This window comes from Primulina huaijiensis, chromosome 1, assembly GCF_012295235.1.
Source record: "Primulina huaijiensis isolate GDHJ02 chromosome 1, ASM1229523v2, whole genome shotgun sequence".
NCBI classification, from domain to species: Eukaryota; Viridiplantae; Streptophyta; class Magnoliopsida; order Lamiales; family Gesneriaceae; genus Primulina; species Primulina huaijiensis.
Genome location: NC_133306.1, coordinates 10,782,436 through 10,799,986, shown reverse-complemented (window position 1 = coordinate 10,799,986; position 17,551 = coordinate 10,782,436). Strand labels below are relative to the sequence as shown.

The following is a 17,551-nucleotide window of genomic DNA, read 5'->3' as shown; positions in this document are numbered from 1 at the left end:
GTATTAATGTTTTTGTTTCGTGAATAAGATGTATGTGTGTAAACATAAATTTCGAGGGCGAAATTTGTTTTAAGGGGTGGAGAAATGTAAGGCCCTATAATTAATTATCTGGTAATTTGGCATAATTAGAATAATTATGGAGTTGTAAACTAAAATAATTATTTATGCCAAACAAATTCAAGAAATGTGTTAAAAATATANTATACATATACATACACATATAACTTACCTTAAGAGAGAGAAGGAAGAAAGAAAGAAAGAAAGAAGGAAACCCATCTCCATTCCCATCACCCTTGCAGCAGCTGCGGGAAAGTCGCGATATCTCATCCGTCCGACGTTGAAATCTCAATCAATTTGAGGGGTTGTCTTCCTTACATCAGTATCTTCGTTTTGAGCCATAAAACGCGAATTTTGAGCAAGGAAGCGAGCAGATCGAAGCTCCATTTCGTGAGCCTTGTTTCTGTGCAGTAGTTGGTGAGTTTCAGTTTTTGTACTTCTGAATTTCGAGTTTATGTGTATAGTGCACTAAGAATCTTGACTCGTGGTTCATATTGAACTTGTAGCTCTGTTGGTTAACTTTCCAGAGCCGCCAAAATCATCGAATTTCGATTAGAAATGGATTTTTTATGAGTTTTCTACCAAAAAGTGTCAAAACCAGATTCGAAATTGAACTGTGCAGAATACCTATTGTAAATCAGGATTTTAACCTTCGTGCCTTCGGATTATTTTGGTTCAAATAAAAGTTGTAGAGCTATGTCTTATCTTCGAAATGAGACTTGAATCGTTAAATTCCAGTAAGAATTGTGCAAGTTATGTTTGTTTTTCTAGAACTGCTCAGTGGCTGGAATTTTACCCGAGAGCAGATTTGATACCTTGGATTCAATGTAATGTTGGGTTCAAATGATTGGGAATTTGATAATGGTTTCAACTGGAAAAACTTAGATAATTGAGTCTTCTTTCATTTTCAATTGGCGGATATTGATTTGAGTTAATATTGAGCGAGATACGAATTTTATACTCTTTCATGCCAAATCGGACATTGGTATAGAATGTAGTTTTCATGATCGGCTTATTGTTGTTTTGTTTAGGCCGAGAGTCTTGAAGTAAATTTGATATTGGATTGTCAAGTTGGTATATGTATGTTACAGCTCGATAACATACGACGGTAAAACATAAATTATGTTGAATTGTCATTCTGTGTTGCACTGATCGTATCTATGACTTGTTGACTGTTGTAATTTGTTAAATGCCTTTGTTGTGATATATGTTTATTATTGTGACATATTATTGGCATTTAGCATAGGACATACTGTTATGACATTAATGTTGAGCCCTATCGTTCTTGTTAGCCCGTTGTTGATATTCAATGTTATCTGTCACTGTTGTTTATCTCGAGATCATAGTGTGGCTGATAGGCCTATACACATGAGACCGCAGATGTGATTGAACAATCTCGTGGTTAGTGTAGCCTTTTGAGGTGAGCACTGGGATTGTGTAATCTAGTTCGTTCTGTTGTGCCATCCTGTTATATCGTGTCAGCTGTATAGAGGCCGAGTCAGGGGTGTTATTCAGCACAGCTTAGCATACCTCGTATACTTGGCAGGGCGGTTTAGCTGTATGACGATATAGCTCCCCTGTGTTGTTGCTCGAGCATTATTCCAGTTGTTATCGTACCGTTTATTGGCTCATGTTATTCCGATTATCGTTGAACCGTTCATGCATTGCATATTACATTTTATGATATGATTATGCATGATTTATGTTTATTGTTGTTATTGTTGGACTGTTTCATACCAGAGTCCTAACTTCAGTTGTTTACTGGGGGCTACTGTGGTTGCTTTTGGGCACCATGGTAGATCTCCCGAGGGGTTTTCCAGCAGCAGGCAGAGGTTCCGCTATCGGAGCTCCAGATTGAGGTGGGATTGCTTGGTTGTGTCTAGCGGAGTTTTCCCAGATAGTATTTATGGTTGTTTGTAGTTTTTGTCATTTATATTTCAGATGTTATTATCCGGGGAGATGCCCCGTGTATCTGTATTGTTATTTGCATTTGATGTATGTTGTTTGGGAGCTTTGCCGGCTTAGTTGAACTGATGTTTTAGGAGTGTTGTTGTGTGCTTGGCCGGTACTTACATGTGATTGTTTATGATTATGCAGCGTCAGTCTTGAGTCATTTTACAATTTTCTGATGCTTGAGTTTTTCGGAATGTCCTATTTACGGGGAGATCATGCCGATATTTTTTTAGGCCCCGGGGTCTTTTTTAAAGTATTTTAAACCATTTCTGCTGCAAATCTAAATCAAACCATTATTGTTTGATCATTAATTGTCATTAGAGTAAATGGGTGAGATAGCCATCTTGGAAATAGCGCGTGAAGATGAAAAGACAGGCGCGGAAATCGAAGCGGGTCAGACTGTTCGCATTCTCGGAATACGAAACGTTTCAAACCGTTCAAATTCTAGGGCCTACGTCATCATGACATCATCCCTACCGTCCGAGAACACTAAACGACAAAAATTTTCTAAAGTCCGAGAAACATGAGCTTTCGGCACTCTATTTTAAACTCCGGGAACCATGAGGTTCCAGAACTCTATTTTAAAGTTCGGGAGACATGTGGCTCCAGCGTCTTATCTTAAGACTGTAAGAAATGAAGCCTCCGATGCTTTTATAGACAAATTCGTTATCTATCTATTGAGGTTCAGATATGACCGGTCGGGAACAGCGAGTAAGACTCTAGTCCAACTATTTAAGGGATGGGTGGTGATACCCCCATAAAAGCCCAGGTCATGATTGACCAGCGATATTCAATGGTTTGCAGGAAGAGTTCACCAGAAGTCGGGCAGGTGTGTACCCATGACACTTTCTCCCCGGGTAATCGTAGGCCCGGGCTCTCATTCAAAGTTCCCGATAAATGAATCAATACCCGGATTGCCTCGATAACATTACCGCACTCGAGTGGGTAGGAAGGTGATATCTTATCTTAATAAGCGTTCCTGATAGAATCCTATTGATGTGACTTGATAGAAAAAGTAGGTCGGCATGACATGAAGTCAACATCAAATGCTATAAGTAGTTGGTATACACTAAAAACGAGATAATCCTTAACTTTTCTTCTATAAATAGCAAGTTCACTGTGCATTAAATTCATTCAAACATATGTTAACACACACATATTTACACAAGTAGCATTTATTTCTCTAAAAAGCTACATTGGTTATCATCTTCATCTGCTGATTTAAGCATCGGAGTGGAGTGGTCACGCCGGACACCCCTCCGACGCTCATTCACGAGTTCTTTTCTTGTTTGCAGGTTGCGTGTGAAGCCATATCCTTTGCTTAGTTTCCTAAACATAAATCATCTTCATCTGGTAGATTGTCTCGACCCAACTCACTCGATTCACCCGGATATCATCACGGGGAAAAAAACTTTATCGATTCAAAAAACTTCAAGTAACAAAAGGCATAGGTCCAAGTTTTGACCCAGTTTGAATGCTATAAGAATTTACTAAGAAAAATTATAATTAAGTTAAAACTTCTTAATTTTTAAGTCAAATCATCCATGTTTTGAATGTCACGACTAAAAATAATTTTTATCTGAACTTATAAAAATCCATATTTATATTTTTAAACTCTGAAAAAATTTAAAAACTCACTTATAACGTTAATAAAATATTTTATTGACCGTAGTAAGTTTTTCCTGAAAAAGAAAAAGTCAGCACCCAAACACAATTTTCGTGCGACAAATTGTGACGGAAATTTTTTCGACAGGTTTCTTCTATATAAGAACAAACTCTTTCCATCCTTCAAAACTGGACCCTATTAATTAATTACTCGAACCACTATTATCATAAATAACTTAACGACAGTCAGCTTTCTCCGAATCCATTCCCACCGTTGTCGTCGGTCCACCTTTTTAATTTGAAACGAATAAAAAAATTCCAGACTCTCTTCGGGTGATTTGTTGGTGGGTTTTCATTTTCTTGATCTTGAGGAGAAAGGGAGAAAAATGAGCGGGGGAGAGGAAGGTGAAGGGGCATCTTTAGAGTTCACTCCCACGTGGGTTATCGCCGCCGTGTGCACCGTAATCGTCGCCATTTCTCTTGCAGCTGAGCGCCTCCTTCACTACACTGGGAAGGTTCTATTTTTTTTGTTATATACATGTTTTCATGCTCATGTGATCTTATTTGAAGTTTTTTTATTTTTATTTGAAGTTTGATTACTAAAGGTAATGGGAATGGGGAAGGTTAGTTTGACCTCGTTATTTGAATTTTTTATGGGAAATTTGATTTTTTCTTAGAAATTTGTTAGAAAGATTTTATATTTACGCCTTTTTAATGAATCTGGGCTGCTTCCGAATGGCGTAACGGTTTGTTAATCGTGCACAGTATTTGAAGAGCAAAGACCAAAAACCACTCTATGAAGCTTTGCAAAAAGTTAAAGAAGGTGAGCGTTTTTTTATTTTTGGTTTAATTGTCTAAAAAATTTCCACTTTCTTTTGTTCTTCTTTATGAAACTCAATTGACTTTTGCTTTATAAATCTTATTTTGGTGGTCGTAGAGTTGATGCTGTTGGGGTTCATATCTCTCATGTTGACGGTATTTCAAGGCCGGATAGTTAAAATATGCGTGCCTTCAAATACGATGAAACACATGCTTCCATGCTCGTTGTCTCATGAATCTTCTTCTACTGGAGAAGTACCTGATGCTAGCCCAGATTTGAGTTCACATCACCGCCGTTTGTTTGCCGCAGAAGCAGCTGGCAGTGGTTACTGTGCTTCAAAGGTTATTTAATAATCATCCCCCGTTCCTTTCATTCGTGTCTTGCAGCAAGGTTTAAATAAACTTTAAAAATAAAATAAGACAGATTAAATCATGCACAAGTATTTATATTTGTACGGTGGCTCAGGGCAAACCGATTCACTAAAAAACTTATCAATTTACAAAAATCAATGCTAATGAACAAATAAATGCTAACTCCATTAACAAGTGAGGAACAAAGTACATCCAAACATATATATCAAACCTTATAACCAAAACTACGGATGCAATATGTTAATATCATAATATTATCAACAAGGAAAATTAATTAAGGAATAAAATATTCCTTGCAGTTTCCTGTATTGGGATGTTTGTTACTGCAGAGAGCCTTTATGTCCTGTCTTTGTCCATATTAGTTGGTAATAGACGTTGGATGTGGGCTTCTGATACGATACTAGAAGGTGGGAACCAACAAAGGCCAACGCGTATGAAAGGAGCACCGAGACAATTGGTGGATTTTATTAGCCATAAATAATAATAGAAGGAAATGTCAAGTCTCACTGTATATGCAAACAAATAATTTTGTAAAGAGTAGAAGAAAAACACGATTTTACTTGTAAAGCAATTAAAGCAACAAACTTGTACCAAAGTATAAATAGTGCAATAAAATGAAGGAAAAGAAGGACCACAATTATTGACTCCACTATCTGTTCTTCTTGTCTTCTTCTAATTTCTCTGCTGTCTCTACAAAGTCTCCTCACTAATTGTGTAACCGCTCGAGATCGAATCAAAGGAAGGGTGCTCTAACATTGGTGCTCTCGTCGTCAATGGCGGAAGGAACTAGGTTTGCTCGACTGGAGGAAAATCTCGCAAAGCTCGCTGCACTTCAGGAATCGCAGGCGATTCTTATTGAAAAATAGAATTTGAGTCTCGATTCTTTGACGACTTCAGTGAAAGAGCTTACCGTGGGATTACAAGCACTTGATGGTAAAGTTGAGCAGCAATGGAGACGGAATTCTTCGATGCCGATGTCGACTCCACCACCGCCTTCTGAGTTTCGATCGGACACTGCTCGTGAGCTTCCACAATTCTCTAAGTCGATGCGTGTGGATATTCCCCGGTTTTCTGGAGAAAATCCCTCAGCTTGGGTTGCGCGAATCCAGAGGTACTTTGATTACTACCAAACACCAGAACCTCAGCGATTAATCGTATCTTCTTTTCATTTGGATGGGGATGCTTTGGATTGGTTTGATTGGATGAGTCGAAATGGTTTGATTCACGGATGGTCAGAATTCTTAGTTGCGATCACCAAACGATTTGGTCCGTCCGAGTATGAGGATCATTTTGGGAAGCTTAGTAAGCTCACACAAACAGGAACTTTGGCTACCTATCAACACCAATTCGAACAACTTGCTAACAATATTCTCGGAGTGCCTGAACATGTATTGATTAGTTGTTTTGTCTCGGGGTTACGTGGTGATATTCGGAAGGAAACCCAAATCTGTAGGCCACAATCATTAATTCAGGCTATGGGATTGGCTAAGTTGTATGATGATAAGTTTTCTGATTCCACGATATATTACCCTAGCGGGTGTGATAAGGCACCAACTGTTACTCACCGTTCAGTGTCAACAACAGCCGCGCTCCCCCGCTACTTCCCAATCCACCGGGGCCAAAGAAACCTTACGCCATAAAAAAACTTACACCAGCGGAGATGCTTTCTCGACGAGAGAAGGGGCTGTGTTATAATTGTGATGAGAAATTTTTTATTGGTCATAAGTGCAAAGGACAATTGTTTTTGTTTGTAACAGCGGATGATGAGACAATCGAAGAAGGTGGCGTTCAGGAGGTATCTTTTAAGCAAACCTCTACGGTCCAGGAGCGTCAACTCCCTGAAATTAGTCTTCATGCCATGGCTGGTCAAGTTTGTCCTCGGACTTTACGACTTAAGGGTAAGATCTCGAGGGTGCCGGTGCAAACACTAGTTGATGGGGGGAGTACACACAATTTTATTCAAGAACGTCTTGTCAAGTTTTTGAAGATTCCTATTGTTGCTTCATCTCATTTTTCGGTTTTGATTGGCAACGGGGAGACAATGGAGTGTCGAGGGTACTGCCCGAAGACAATCATTCAACTGAATGATGAATCATTTGAGGTGGATTTTTATGTGTTACAGTTGCAGGGGGCCGAAGTGGTTTTAGGGGTACAATGGCTCCAGCTCTTGGGTCGCATTATTATGGACTATAAGCAGCTCTATATGGAGTTTTTGTATAATGGCAAATTGGTTCGCTTACAAGGCCAACCGTTATTACAAGTGGAGGAAGTCCAATCACATCAACTCCGACGTTTGACACAAACGGAGAGTATTGCCCAATGTTTTCAACTAATCGCTATGTCGGCTTCAGCTTCTGCTAGTACTCCCAGTCAGTCGATACCAGAGTCATTAGCACCTCTCCTACAGTCGTACCAGGATGTATTTATGGAACCGAACAGCTTGCCACCCCATCGCACTATTGATCACTCTATCCATTTACTCCCTCACACCAAACCAGTCAATGTTAAGCCTTATAGATATGCTCACTCGCAAAAGGCTGAGATAGAAAAGCTTGTTACTGAAATGCTTGAATCGGGCATCATTCGCCATAGCCAAAGTCCTTTCTCATCCCCAGTTCTGTTGGTCAAAAAAAAAGATGGCACCTGGCGCTTTTGTGTGGATTATAGAGCCCTTAACCATGTCACAATTAAAGATAAGTTTCCTATCCCTACGATAGATGAACTCTTGGATGAATTACATGGTTCAATTATCTTTTCTAAGCTTGATTTACGAGCTGGCTATCATCAGATTCGTGTTAACCCCCTTGACATTCCCAAAACAGCCTTTCGCACCCATGACGGCCATTTTGAATTCCTTGTAATGCCGTTTGGCCTCACTAACGCCCCCGCCACTTTTCAAGCCTCCATGAATCTTATTTTCAAACCGTTTCTTCGTAGGTTTGTCATTGTATTCTTTGACGATATTTTGGTTTATAGTCAATCTTTTCCTGATCATTTTATTCATCTCACAACTGTCTTACAATGCTTGCGGGATAACTCTTTTTTTGTTAAACAGTCCAATATTGATTACCTGGGGCATATCGTTTCTGCTCAGGGGGTTCAACCAGATTCCAAAAAAGTCATGGCTGTGCTTTCTTGGCCAATACCTAAGAATTTGAAGGCTCTGAGGGGGTTCTTAAGGCTTTCGGGGTTCTATAGAAAATTTGTTCGGGACTATGCCACTGTTGCTTATCCACTTACTGAGCTTTTGAAAAAAGATAATTTCACTTGGTCCCTAGCAGCCCAAAATTCTTTTGACCAGCTCAAACACGCTCTCGTTCATGCCCCTGTCTTGGCCTTACCAAATTTTTCTCTACCTTTTCAAATTCAAACAGATGCGTCGGGCGTGGGCATCGGGGCTGTTTTGTTGCAGCAGGATCATCCCATTGCTTATTTCAGCAAGAAACTTCCTTCACATTTGCGTAATGCTTCCACCTATGTCCGGGAGCTGTTCGCTGTTACCCAAGCTGTTCTTAAGTGGCGCCAATATCTATTGGGTCATCATTTTTCTATTTTAACCGATCACCATAGCCTCAAAGAAATATTAAACCAAGTTATCCACACTCCCGAGCAACAAAAATACCTCGTTAAACTCTTGGGGTATGATTTCGATATTGCATATCAATCGGGAAAAGCTAACATTGTGGCGGACGCTTTATCTCGAAAGTTCGAAACCGATCTCTCTTCTCATCAGAGCACGGCTCAAAATTTTTCTCTATCCATGCCCACTTTCCAGTTCATTGAGCAACTTAAGAAAGAAGTGGTCACTGACCCTTATTATCATAACCTTCTTTCCACCCCTTCCACCTCGATACACACTCCTTTTTACAGCCGAGATGGGTTGGTCTATAAAGGCCATAGGATTTGTCTCAGCCCTTCTTCACCCATTATCCCCAAAGTTTTGTTCGAATTCCATAACACACCGGTTGCGGGTCATGGAGGGGTGCGCAAGACGCTGGCTCGTATTGCTCCTGGGTTCTACTGGGAGAAGATGAAAGATGCTATTAGGCAGTATGTGGCAGAATGTGTTGTGTGTCAACAGACCAAATATTGCACGGACAAACCAGGTGGGTTATTACAACCATTACCGATTCCAATGAACGTGTGGGACGATATTTCTATGGATTTCATTACGGGGCTCCATTCTTCCAATGGGTTTACTGTCATTCTGGTAGTGGTCGATCGACTTTCCAAATATGCGCATTTTGGCACCCTTAAGTCTGGTTTTACAGCCTCGACAGTGGCCTCCTTGTTTGTTGAAATTGTGGTCAAACATCATTCTTTTCCAAAGAGTATTGTTTCGGACCGAGACCCCATCTTTTTGAGCAAGTTCTGGACTGAATTGTTCAAGTTCAGTGGCACGTCCTTGGCTATGTCTAGTGCTTATCACCCACAAACGGATGGGCAGACGGAGGTCCTTAACCGGTGTTTGGAGCAATACTTGCGTGCATTTGTGATGCATCAACCTGCAAAGTGGTCTCGCTACTTGGTATGGGCAGAACTTTGTTATAACACCATGTTTCATTCTTCAATCAAAATGACACCTTTCGAAGCTATGTTTGGTAAGCCTCCACCCTCTATACCAGAGTATGTTTCTGGGTCTTCTTCTATTGAGGCTGCAGATGCGTTGTTACGGGATAGAGATGAGTTACTTTCCACTTTACGTGACAATCTGTCAAGGTCTCAAGAAAGAATGAAGTTCCACGCTGACAAACATCGCTCGGATAAGGTTTTCGAGGTGGGGCAATGGTGTTATGTAAAGCTACAGCCCCACAAACAATCTTCTCTTGGCAACCAGAAATTTACTAAGTTGAGCAAGCGATTTTATGGCCCTTTCAAGATCATCAAGCGTGTGGGGGTGGTGGCATACAAGTTGGATTTACCGATGGAGATCAAGATACATCCGGTTTTTCACATTTCCGCCCTTAAGTTTTGCCCGAATCCAGAGATGGTTCCCTCATTGCCACTGCCGATTACTGTCGCCAATAACCAACCCCTCTTGACTCCATTGGCAGTTTTAGATCATCGCAAAGTTCGTCTTCAGAATTCGTGGTCTTCGCAGGTATTAGTGCAGTGGTCGGGTCTACCGCTGGAAGAAACTTCATGGGAAGAATTAACTTCTTTTCGCCAACTATATCCGGATTTCCACCTTGAGGACAAGGTGAATTTTGAAGAGGAAGGCAATGATACGATACTAGAAGGTGGGAACCAACAAAAGCCAACGCGTATGAAAGGAGCACCGAGACAATTGGTGGATTTTATTAGCCATAAATAATAATAGAAGGAAATGTCAAGTCTCACTGTATATGCAAACAAATAATTTTGTAAAGAGTAGAAGAAAAACACGATTTTACTTGTAAAGCAATTAAAGCAACAAACTTGTACCAAAGTATAAATAGTGCAATAAAATGAAGGAAAAGAAGGACCACAATTATTGACTCCACTATCTGTTCTTCTTGTCTTCTTCTAATTTCTCTGCTCTCTCTACAAAGTCTCCTCACTAATTGTGTAACCGCTCGAGATCGAATCAAAGGAAGGGTGCTCTAACAGCTTCACTGTAATATCATTAGCTATCAGCAATCGTGTTTTGCAATCCTCTCATTTTTGTATAAAAGTTGAGAATTTTTCTACATTGGCTTGGAAAAAAATGGTTTCTTGGTAAAATTTCAAGTTGTCACATGGTTTATTATCATTTCAGTCATGACATTTAATTTGATAGCACTTCTATGTATCAAATTAGAACCTATTTGAGATCAACTGTAGTTAGCTGCTTGTAACGGAATGTGAGGTAACATAGAAAAAAATGAACAATTGAACCACCCTATTTCGTTCATTTTAAGAAAATTCTCTCAGGCACTCAGCCGACTTGTACTATGAAACAAAATCTTCTGAACTGTTGTTTTCTACATATTTTGTTGATAAATGCGTACAGACATCCTTACCTTCGTAAACCACCACAGGTACATACTCTCTGAATTCTTGTTCATAAATATCTTTGTTAAATTTTCTAATTATATTCTTCATTATCTTTATGCAGAATAAGGTTCCTTTGTTATCACTTGAAGCATTGCATCATCTTCACATATTTATCTTTGTTCTAGCAATCGTCCATGTGACATTTTCTGTTCTCACTGTTGTATTTGGAGGGGCTAAGGTTGGTAGTAACTTTCTCATTAAGTTTGATATGTATGGATGCTATCTTTCGTAATATTTCCTCAAAAATATAAATATTTGTAGATACGGCAATGGAAGCACTGGGAAGTGTCTATAGCTAAAGATAATCATAGTGTTGGAGAAGGTATATATTCATTGTTCTCAAGATTTAATACCAACTTTTGTGGCCTAGAAATTTTGGAGCTCGTGAATAGTGTGATTGATTTTTTTTTAATTCTGCAACTGGTGCAAAATAATTTGTTGTATACTGGAGTAAAGGTTATTTGCAATCTACGCTGTTGGCATTCGATTACCTAACTTTAAGCAAGCTGCTAGATTATTCGTGAAACGTGAGGTTTCGGGTCAATTATACCGGTGCCAAGGAATAAAGGTTTTGGCAATGTGCAGTTTTGAAGCCGAAGTTCACCAATGTCCATCAACATGATTTCATCAAGAAGCGGTTTTTGGGCCTTGGGAGGCATTCAGTCTTGTTGAGCTGGTTGGTAAGTTAAATTTTTCAATAAATGTTTCCCACATTTTATGGTATCAATCATTATTCTTTAATTTATTTATGTGATGTTGAAAAAACTCTGCTAGAAATTGCTGCACCTGATTATGATGACTCTTGATTTCTCGTCTTTTTTATGTTTTTCCATTTATTGATTAGTTGACTTCTTGCATTCCCTGTTTCCGTTCCTGAGATTGCTGAATGTTGATTTCTTATTTGGTTAATGTCTCAGCATTCCTTCTTTAAGCAATTCTTTGGATCTGTAACCAGAAGCGATTATACTGCTCTCCGACTTGGTTTTATAATGGTTTGTGCCAAAGTTCTTAGTCTTCAATTCGTGAGCTCGGATATGTTTTATTCTTCTGTACATCTTTTTGCTAATTCCTTACATAGTACTCGTATATTGTTGCAGACACATTGCAGAGGAAACCCAAAGTTTGATTTCCATAAGTACATGATACGTGCTCTTGAAGCAGACTTTAAGACTGTTGTTGGTATTAGGTATTTATCTGAGGAAAAATTTGAAAATTAACCTTGATCAAACTAAAATTTTGAAAAATGACAATCTTCAAGTGCATCTGTGTGTTTTCAATACACTTGATTGGGTTAGTTTTCAAAAACATGGTTTCAACAGGTTATTTTGCTAACTATCCCGGTATTTGATTGCTGAAAGAGCGAGTAATGTTGGTGCCTATCCTTGAACCCTGTGGCATGCTTAGCGTTCAGTTTTTCTTTCAAAGGCGCCATTCTTTGGCTACTAACATATGCTTTTTATTTATTACAGTTGGTATTTGTGGATTTTTGTCGTCATCTTCTTGTCGTTGAATGTTAATGGTATGCATTTCAAATATCTTTCTCGACACCAGATGGTGGTAAATTATTCATGCATATTTTATGTTTTCTTAATAACCATTGCTATTTTTATTTCAATGTGACGTGGAAGTTGCTGTATTAATTAGCTCTGAAAATATAGTAACTTGAGGGGCACTGTGGTGATCGGTAAACATGAATTTGTTTTTTGAATTGCAGGTTGGCATACTTACTTTTGGATTGCTTTTTTTCCTTTCTTAGTAAGTATCTCTGACAAATGTTAACTCTGAAAGGAATTGGAAGGAGTTATATCAGTTCATAAAAATATGTTTATCTTCCATATTGACCTTGTTGCAAAATTTCCTTCTGAATAATGTGCAGTGCCTTTGGCATATTATTTTATTCATGAATTTATTCAGTGGCTTTGGTCCACTTGCTTGTGGTGGTACTCTTATTTTCTGTAATTATGTTTATGCTTACAGAACTAGCTCCCTCTTATTTTCATGAAGCAGAGAGTTCACAAAAATAAAATTTCCCCGTCTAATTGCAATTGTTTCGCTGCCCACCTTTTTAGGACACCCTCAAATGATATTTTGTTTCCTAAAACGGCAAGTTTCTTTTGAAAATGGTGTCTTTTCTGTCAAACGAATGATTTGGCACATTCTATTTTCAACAACTAGTGTTGATTAATTGAATGTAGAAATTTAAACAAAATCGAAAGTTTTTGCTTTTGATTTCAGCTATCCCTAGAACTTGTTTCAGTGCAGAATGATGACTTGTTCAAAACGGGACAGAGGGATTACTATATTACCGCATCCTTGATTCTGGTTCATTTAATGGAATTCACGCTTACTAGCACATCAAATTGAATCCACACTCATGACTGCTTATGTTGCAGCTTCTACTGGCTGTTGGGACCAAACTAGAGCATATTATATCCCAGTTGGCTCACGAGGTAGCTGAGAAACACGTAGCCATTGAAGGCGATTTGGTTGTTCAACCATCCGATGACCACTTTTGGTTCCGCCGGCCTCATGTGGTCCTTTTCTTAATTCATTTTATTCTCTTTCAAAATGCTTTTGAGATTGCTTTCTTCTTCTGGATATGGGTACGTATATTTTCGTGAACTCAATTTTAGATGGAAAGTTAAATTGTTTATCACATAAAAAACGCCGAAATATTCGTTGCCTCTAGGTTCAATTTGGTTTTGATTCCTGTATAATGGGACAAGTCCGCTACATTGTTCCTAGGCTCATTATCGGGTAAAGGCTCCTATTACTTTGTGGCTTCTGGTTCTGTGATGCGTCTGAAGTATGTTTGACATTCCAAACCTTATTCCTTTTCTTTGTCATTTAAGTGTGTTCATTCAGATACTCTGCAGCTACAGTACTCTACCACTCTACGCCCTTGTTACACAGGTAAGAGCTTTTCTACATTTTCTCCAACAGTATAATTTCATTTTATAATCTGGAACTGAGATTGTGCCTCGACTCACTCTTGTTTTTGCGACACAGATGGGAACCCATTTCAAGAAATCGATATTTGACGAGCACGTGCAAGCTGGGCTTGTTGGTTGGGCACAGAAAGCCAAGAAAAGAAAAGGGTTGAAGGCTGCAATTGATGGCTCGACTCAAGCTGGGTCGACTGATGGTTCTGCTGTGAGGTCATTACAGATGGTTGGCATTGGACGCAAGGAAACAACACCGCCTACTGAAATTCAACCTTCAATCGGTGCTTAAGAGTTCGGGAATTTAGAAAATTCTTGGTTTGTTTAATATCTTTAGAGGTTTGGCCAAGTTGGTGATGTGGATTCTTGTTGGATCAAGGCAATGTTGTTGAGCGACTCTAGTGAAAAGATTATAGATACATGTTTTAATGAGTGACCAAATGATGCATGGGAAACTAACTCCATTCAAAACAAGAAAGTAATGCTTGGTTATAATATTTGGATATTATATGGGAGCATTTATCATCATTTTATTTAAGGCCAACTACTAAAAAAATACATTTCAATGTTTTATTTAGTATAGAATTCAATTTTGAACGGAAAAAAAGGAAAAAAAAAAAAATTTCGTCATGACTTTTGTGTGGCTTCGCAATACCAATTCCAATATCAAACTCTATTTTAACGCAGATTTTTATATCAAAATAGTGCAATTTCTCTTATATTTTATGCCAAACAATATGTTGTTAGAATATTCCTTACTATCTTCTTTATAACAATTCTTTTATTTATAAATTATTAATTTATTCATCGTTACGTTTAAATAATTTTAAAAATAGTTGAACTTTTTAAGTAATTAACTTTAGAAATATTTAGTGAGTTTTTTTTATACAATATAAAAACAAACAAATTCAATACATATAAACACGTAACATTGGAGTTGATTATAGTTTTGTGCTTAACAAGCGGAGATTATAGTTTTGTGCTTAACAAGCGCAACCAGTTCCATAACCAGGTGATGCGATCCGGATGAAATAGATTGGCCGGGTCGGGTGCTCTACCGGATCTACTATCAGTATGATGAGGGAAATAAGAGCCAAGATATTCGAATTAGAAACTGTCCTCCCTTGAATAGCCGAGAAGATCTGTGAACAAGAAAGTAACCACGTGAATGGGCGCCGAAAGGATGTCCGACGTGACCACTCCGATGCTTAAGTCAGTTAGGGACTCAAGATTTAAACAAATTTAACCAAGTGATGGTTGTGAAATTGGTGTGGAAGGTGAGTAGTAAATGAACAATAAATGTGTGCATTCAATGTCTGAATAGATGAATAAATGGAAAGAAGGAACTTGGTATTTATAGTGTGAGAATGTAATAATGACCTTGTTCTTTGTGCTGATCATTAATTATAGTAGGGCGGCTGATTATACCCTATTGTTCTGAAATGTCAAATCTTATACTAGTCATATCCAGCCCATCTGATTTTGTCAACCACTTGCATTGGTGTCACAGATAGGTCAGCTGCACACACTCTACTTTATCGACGCAATTAAATGCAGCACTCATATCGAAGTGGCCTGAGTAAAATACCTTTCGGGGAACTACCTGAGGGCCCAGGCATCCAATGGCCCGAGAAGGCGATGCTCCGGGTGTTCAGTGTCTTGGCCTTTTGACTAGCCTCTTCTCAAATTCTTCAAGTCGTACTCTCAACGTCCCGGGCAGCTTGATATCTGGTTTTCCAATCGGGTCGTCGTCTTATTGACCCGGGAATAGTCTATCCTCCTGACCCGGGCACTATCCATGGCCCGGCTCCATGTCCCGGCTCCCTGACTCGAGACATCTCGGGCATTATCCATGACCCGGGGGACCGGGACATCCTGGGGTATCATCACTCTCTCCTTAAATAGTCGGGCTAGAGTCATACTCGCTGTCCCGATCAGTCTTGTGTGCCCGGTCAGGAAAAACAATTATGTGGCCTCCACTTATCATCAGAAAATTAAATTTCCAGTATGAGGACGAGTCGGGGAGGTTAAGGGCTTCTCGGAAATGCTATGGGAAAACTGTCCGAGTGGATCAGAAAAGAGCAAGGAGGGAAGACAAAGGAAAGAAAGAGAGGTAGGCAGGGGAGGTGGCTGAGGAAAGGGAAGTGCATTTTGTTGCGGAGGAAGAACAAGAAGCAGTGGAGATTGAGCCAGGGTACGGGTACCTGGACTTAGGAGATAACCGGGGTGCGGGTCCCCGGACCAGGGTACGGGTCCCTGTTATTAGTTAATTGCTGTAACACCCTTTTCGACATATTTAACTATATAGTACGTAATATCACAATTAAAAATAGAGTTTGAGAAACTATTAAACAAATATCATAAGAGACAATCCAATATACGAGAATGCCATTAATAGAAATGTTCTTTTTGGTTACATAAAAATTTCGACATAGTTTCTCCATATTTTTGACTATCTAATAACCCAAAAAACAATTTCAATGATAAAGTATAAGCGATCTCCAACTCTTATATGACCATATATGTATAACTACATCTATTTAAAAAAAAAAAAACCATCAACTACAGTAGTATTTCTTCTTAAGCGTATACTCACAAGCAACATACATCATTTAAAAGACACAACTTCACCATGTAGTATTTCAATTTTTGCAAACATATATGTATAGATCACTTGTACATATATCAACATATTAGCTTAAGAGATGACGATCTCATGCCCAGGTCATCGTCAAGGTAAGAGTACACGTGACAAACATCTATTGGTGAATCGGCATTGATCGAGCGAAATTTGCACTGTAAAATCTTTGGTCAAAATTAATAATATTTAAGCTCGAAATAATCGCAAATGCACGATGTCAAGTAATAACATAATGTACTAGAGTACGAGTATCGTTCCACTAGAGACTGTATTTCTCAATTATTAATTCCAGTTATCAAATCTTTTGTTAGGGCCCGTGCTCTTTATTAATATTTAGTTACCAAACAACAAGAATTAATAGGTGTAAACAGCGAAAACGAGTTTAAAATGTTCATTAGGGCCTATAGAAATTTCGGCATGACCTCTCCATAAGTAGAACATCCCAAAAATTTCAAAACACGACAATAACATTATACGCTCGAAAATAACCTCAAGTTCACAATCAACCATACAAACATCCTACAGCCGCACTGGCCAGGACTAGACACAACACACCACAAATAAAATCCAAAACAACATAAAAACATCACAATATAGCTACACAGGGCATCTCCATGGCAAATGTATCAAACTAGTATAATATATAGATATCTGGGAACTCTGACACAAACCAACTGACTACTGTGTACCACTCGCTGACGCTCCACCAGACGAGTCAAATCCCCTGGAATGACCTGCTATGTTATAAAAAACAACCACAACATAAAAAGAAAACAGGGGTCGGACCCCAGTACGACAAACCAGTAAATCACGACGTATATAAAAGACATGTAATAATACCAAGTAAACGCAATGACATGCAATGCATGAATGGTAACAATGGAATAACGGATACCAAATAGAGTCCAAACAAATAGTATCATTAACAGTACCCGTGCCAGGAATGCAGCATCAAATCGCCGCTCGTCCATGCACGTAGCATCGGGAATGCGAGTAGCTAAGTCGCTCATCCCTAGCTTGTCATCTGGGAATGTGGCTAATCCTAACCCACTCGTCCCTCTGATGACTCAATATAGATCAAAAGAATCAACATAAATCACCGTCAATGGAATCAAGGCTCAATATATTATGCCAATACAATTAATGC

General features: G+C 38.9%; 1 protein-coding gene and 1 long non-coding RNA gene across 3 annotated transcripts; both read left to right on the top strand.

The window, feature by feature from the left end:
- Window positions 1–277: 277 nt before the first annotated feature.
- Window positions 278–1,165, top strand: LOC140991273 (uncharacterized). The gene is made up of 2 exons (XR_012177831.1): window positions 278–474; window positions 1,089–1,165. It is a non-coding gene; the product is annotated as an uncharacterized lncRNA (long non-coding RNA).
- A 2,647-nt stretch (window positions 1,166–3,812) lies between these two features.
- On the top strand, window positions 3,813–14,278 carry LOC140981546 (MLO-like protein 1). Of its 2 annotated transcripts, XM_073447984.1 has the most exons (14): window positions 3,813–4,130; window positions 4,381–4,438; window positions 4,553–4,776; window positions 10,883–10,999; window positions 11,083–11,143; window positions 11,407–11,501; window positions 11,739–11,813; window positions 11,919–12,007; window positions 12,291–12,340; window positions 12,536–12,576; window positions 13,215–13,424; window positions 13,511–13,578; window positions 13,674–13,734; window positions 13,831–14,278. In XM_073447984.1, exons 1-14 carry the CDS (start codon window positions 4,002–4,004, stop codon window positions 14,053–14,055), a joined length of 1,503 nt encoding a protein of 500 aa, XP_073304085.1. In that variant the 5' UTR covers window positions 3,813–4,001; the 3' UTR covers window positions 14,056–14,278. The 2 variants fall into 2 exon arrangements, with proteins under 2 accessions (XP_073304085.1, XP_073304091.1); XM_073447990.1 differs by lacking the exons at window positions 11,739–11,813; window positions 11,919–12,007; window positions 12,291–12,340; window positions 12,536–12,576.
- The last annotated feature ends 3,273 nt before the right edge of the window (window positions 14,279–17,551 follow it).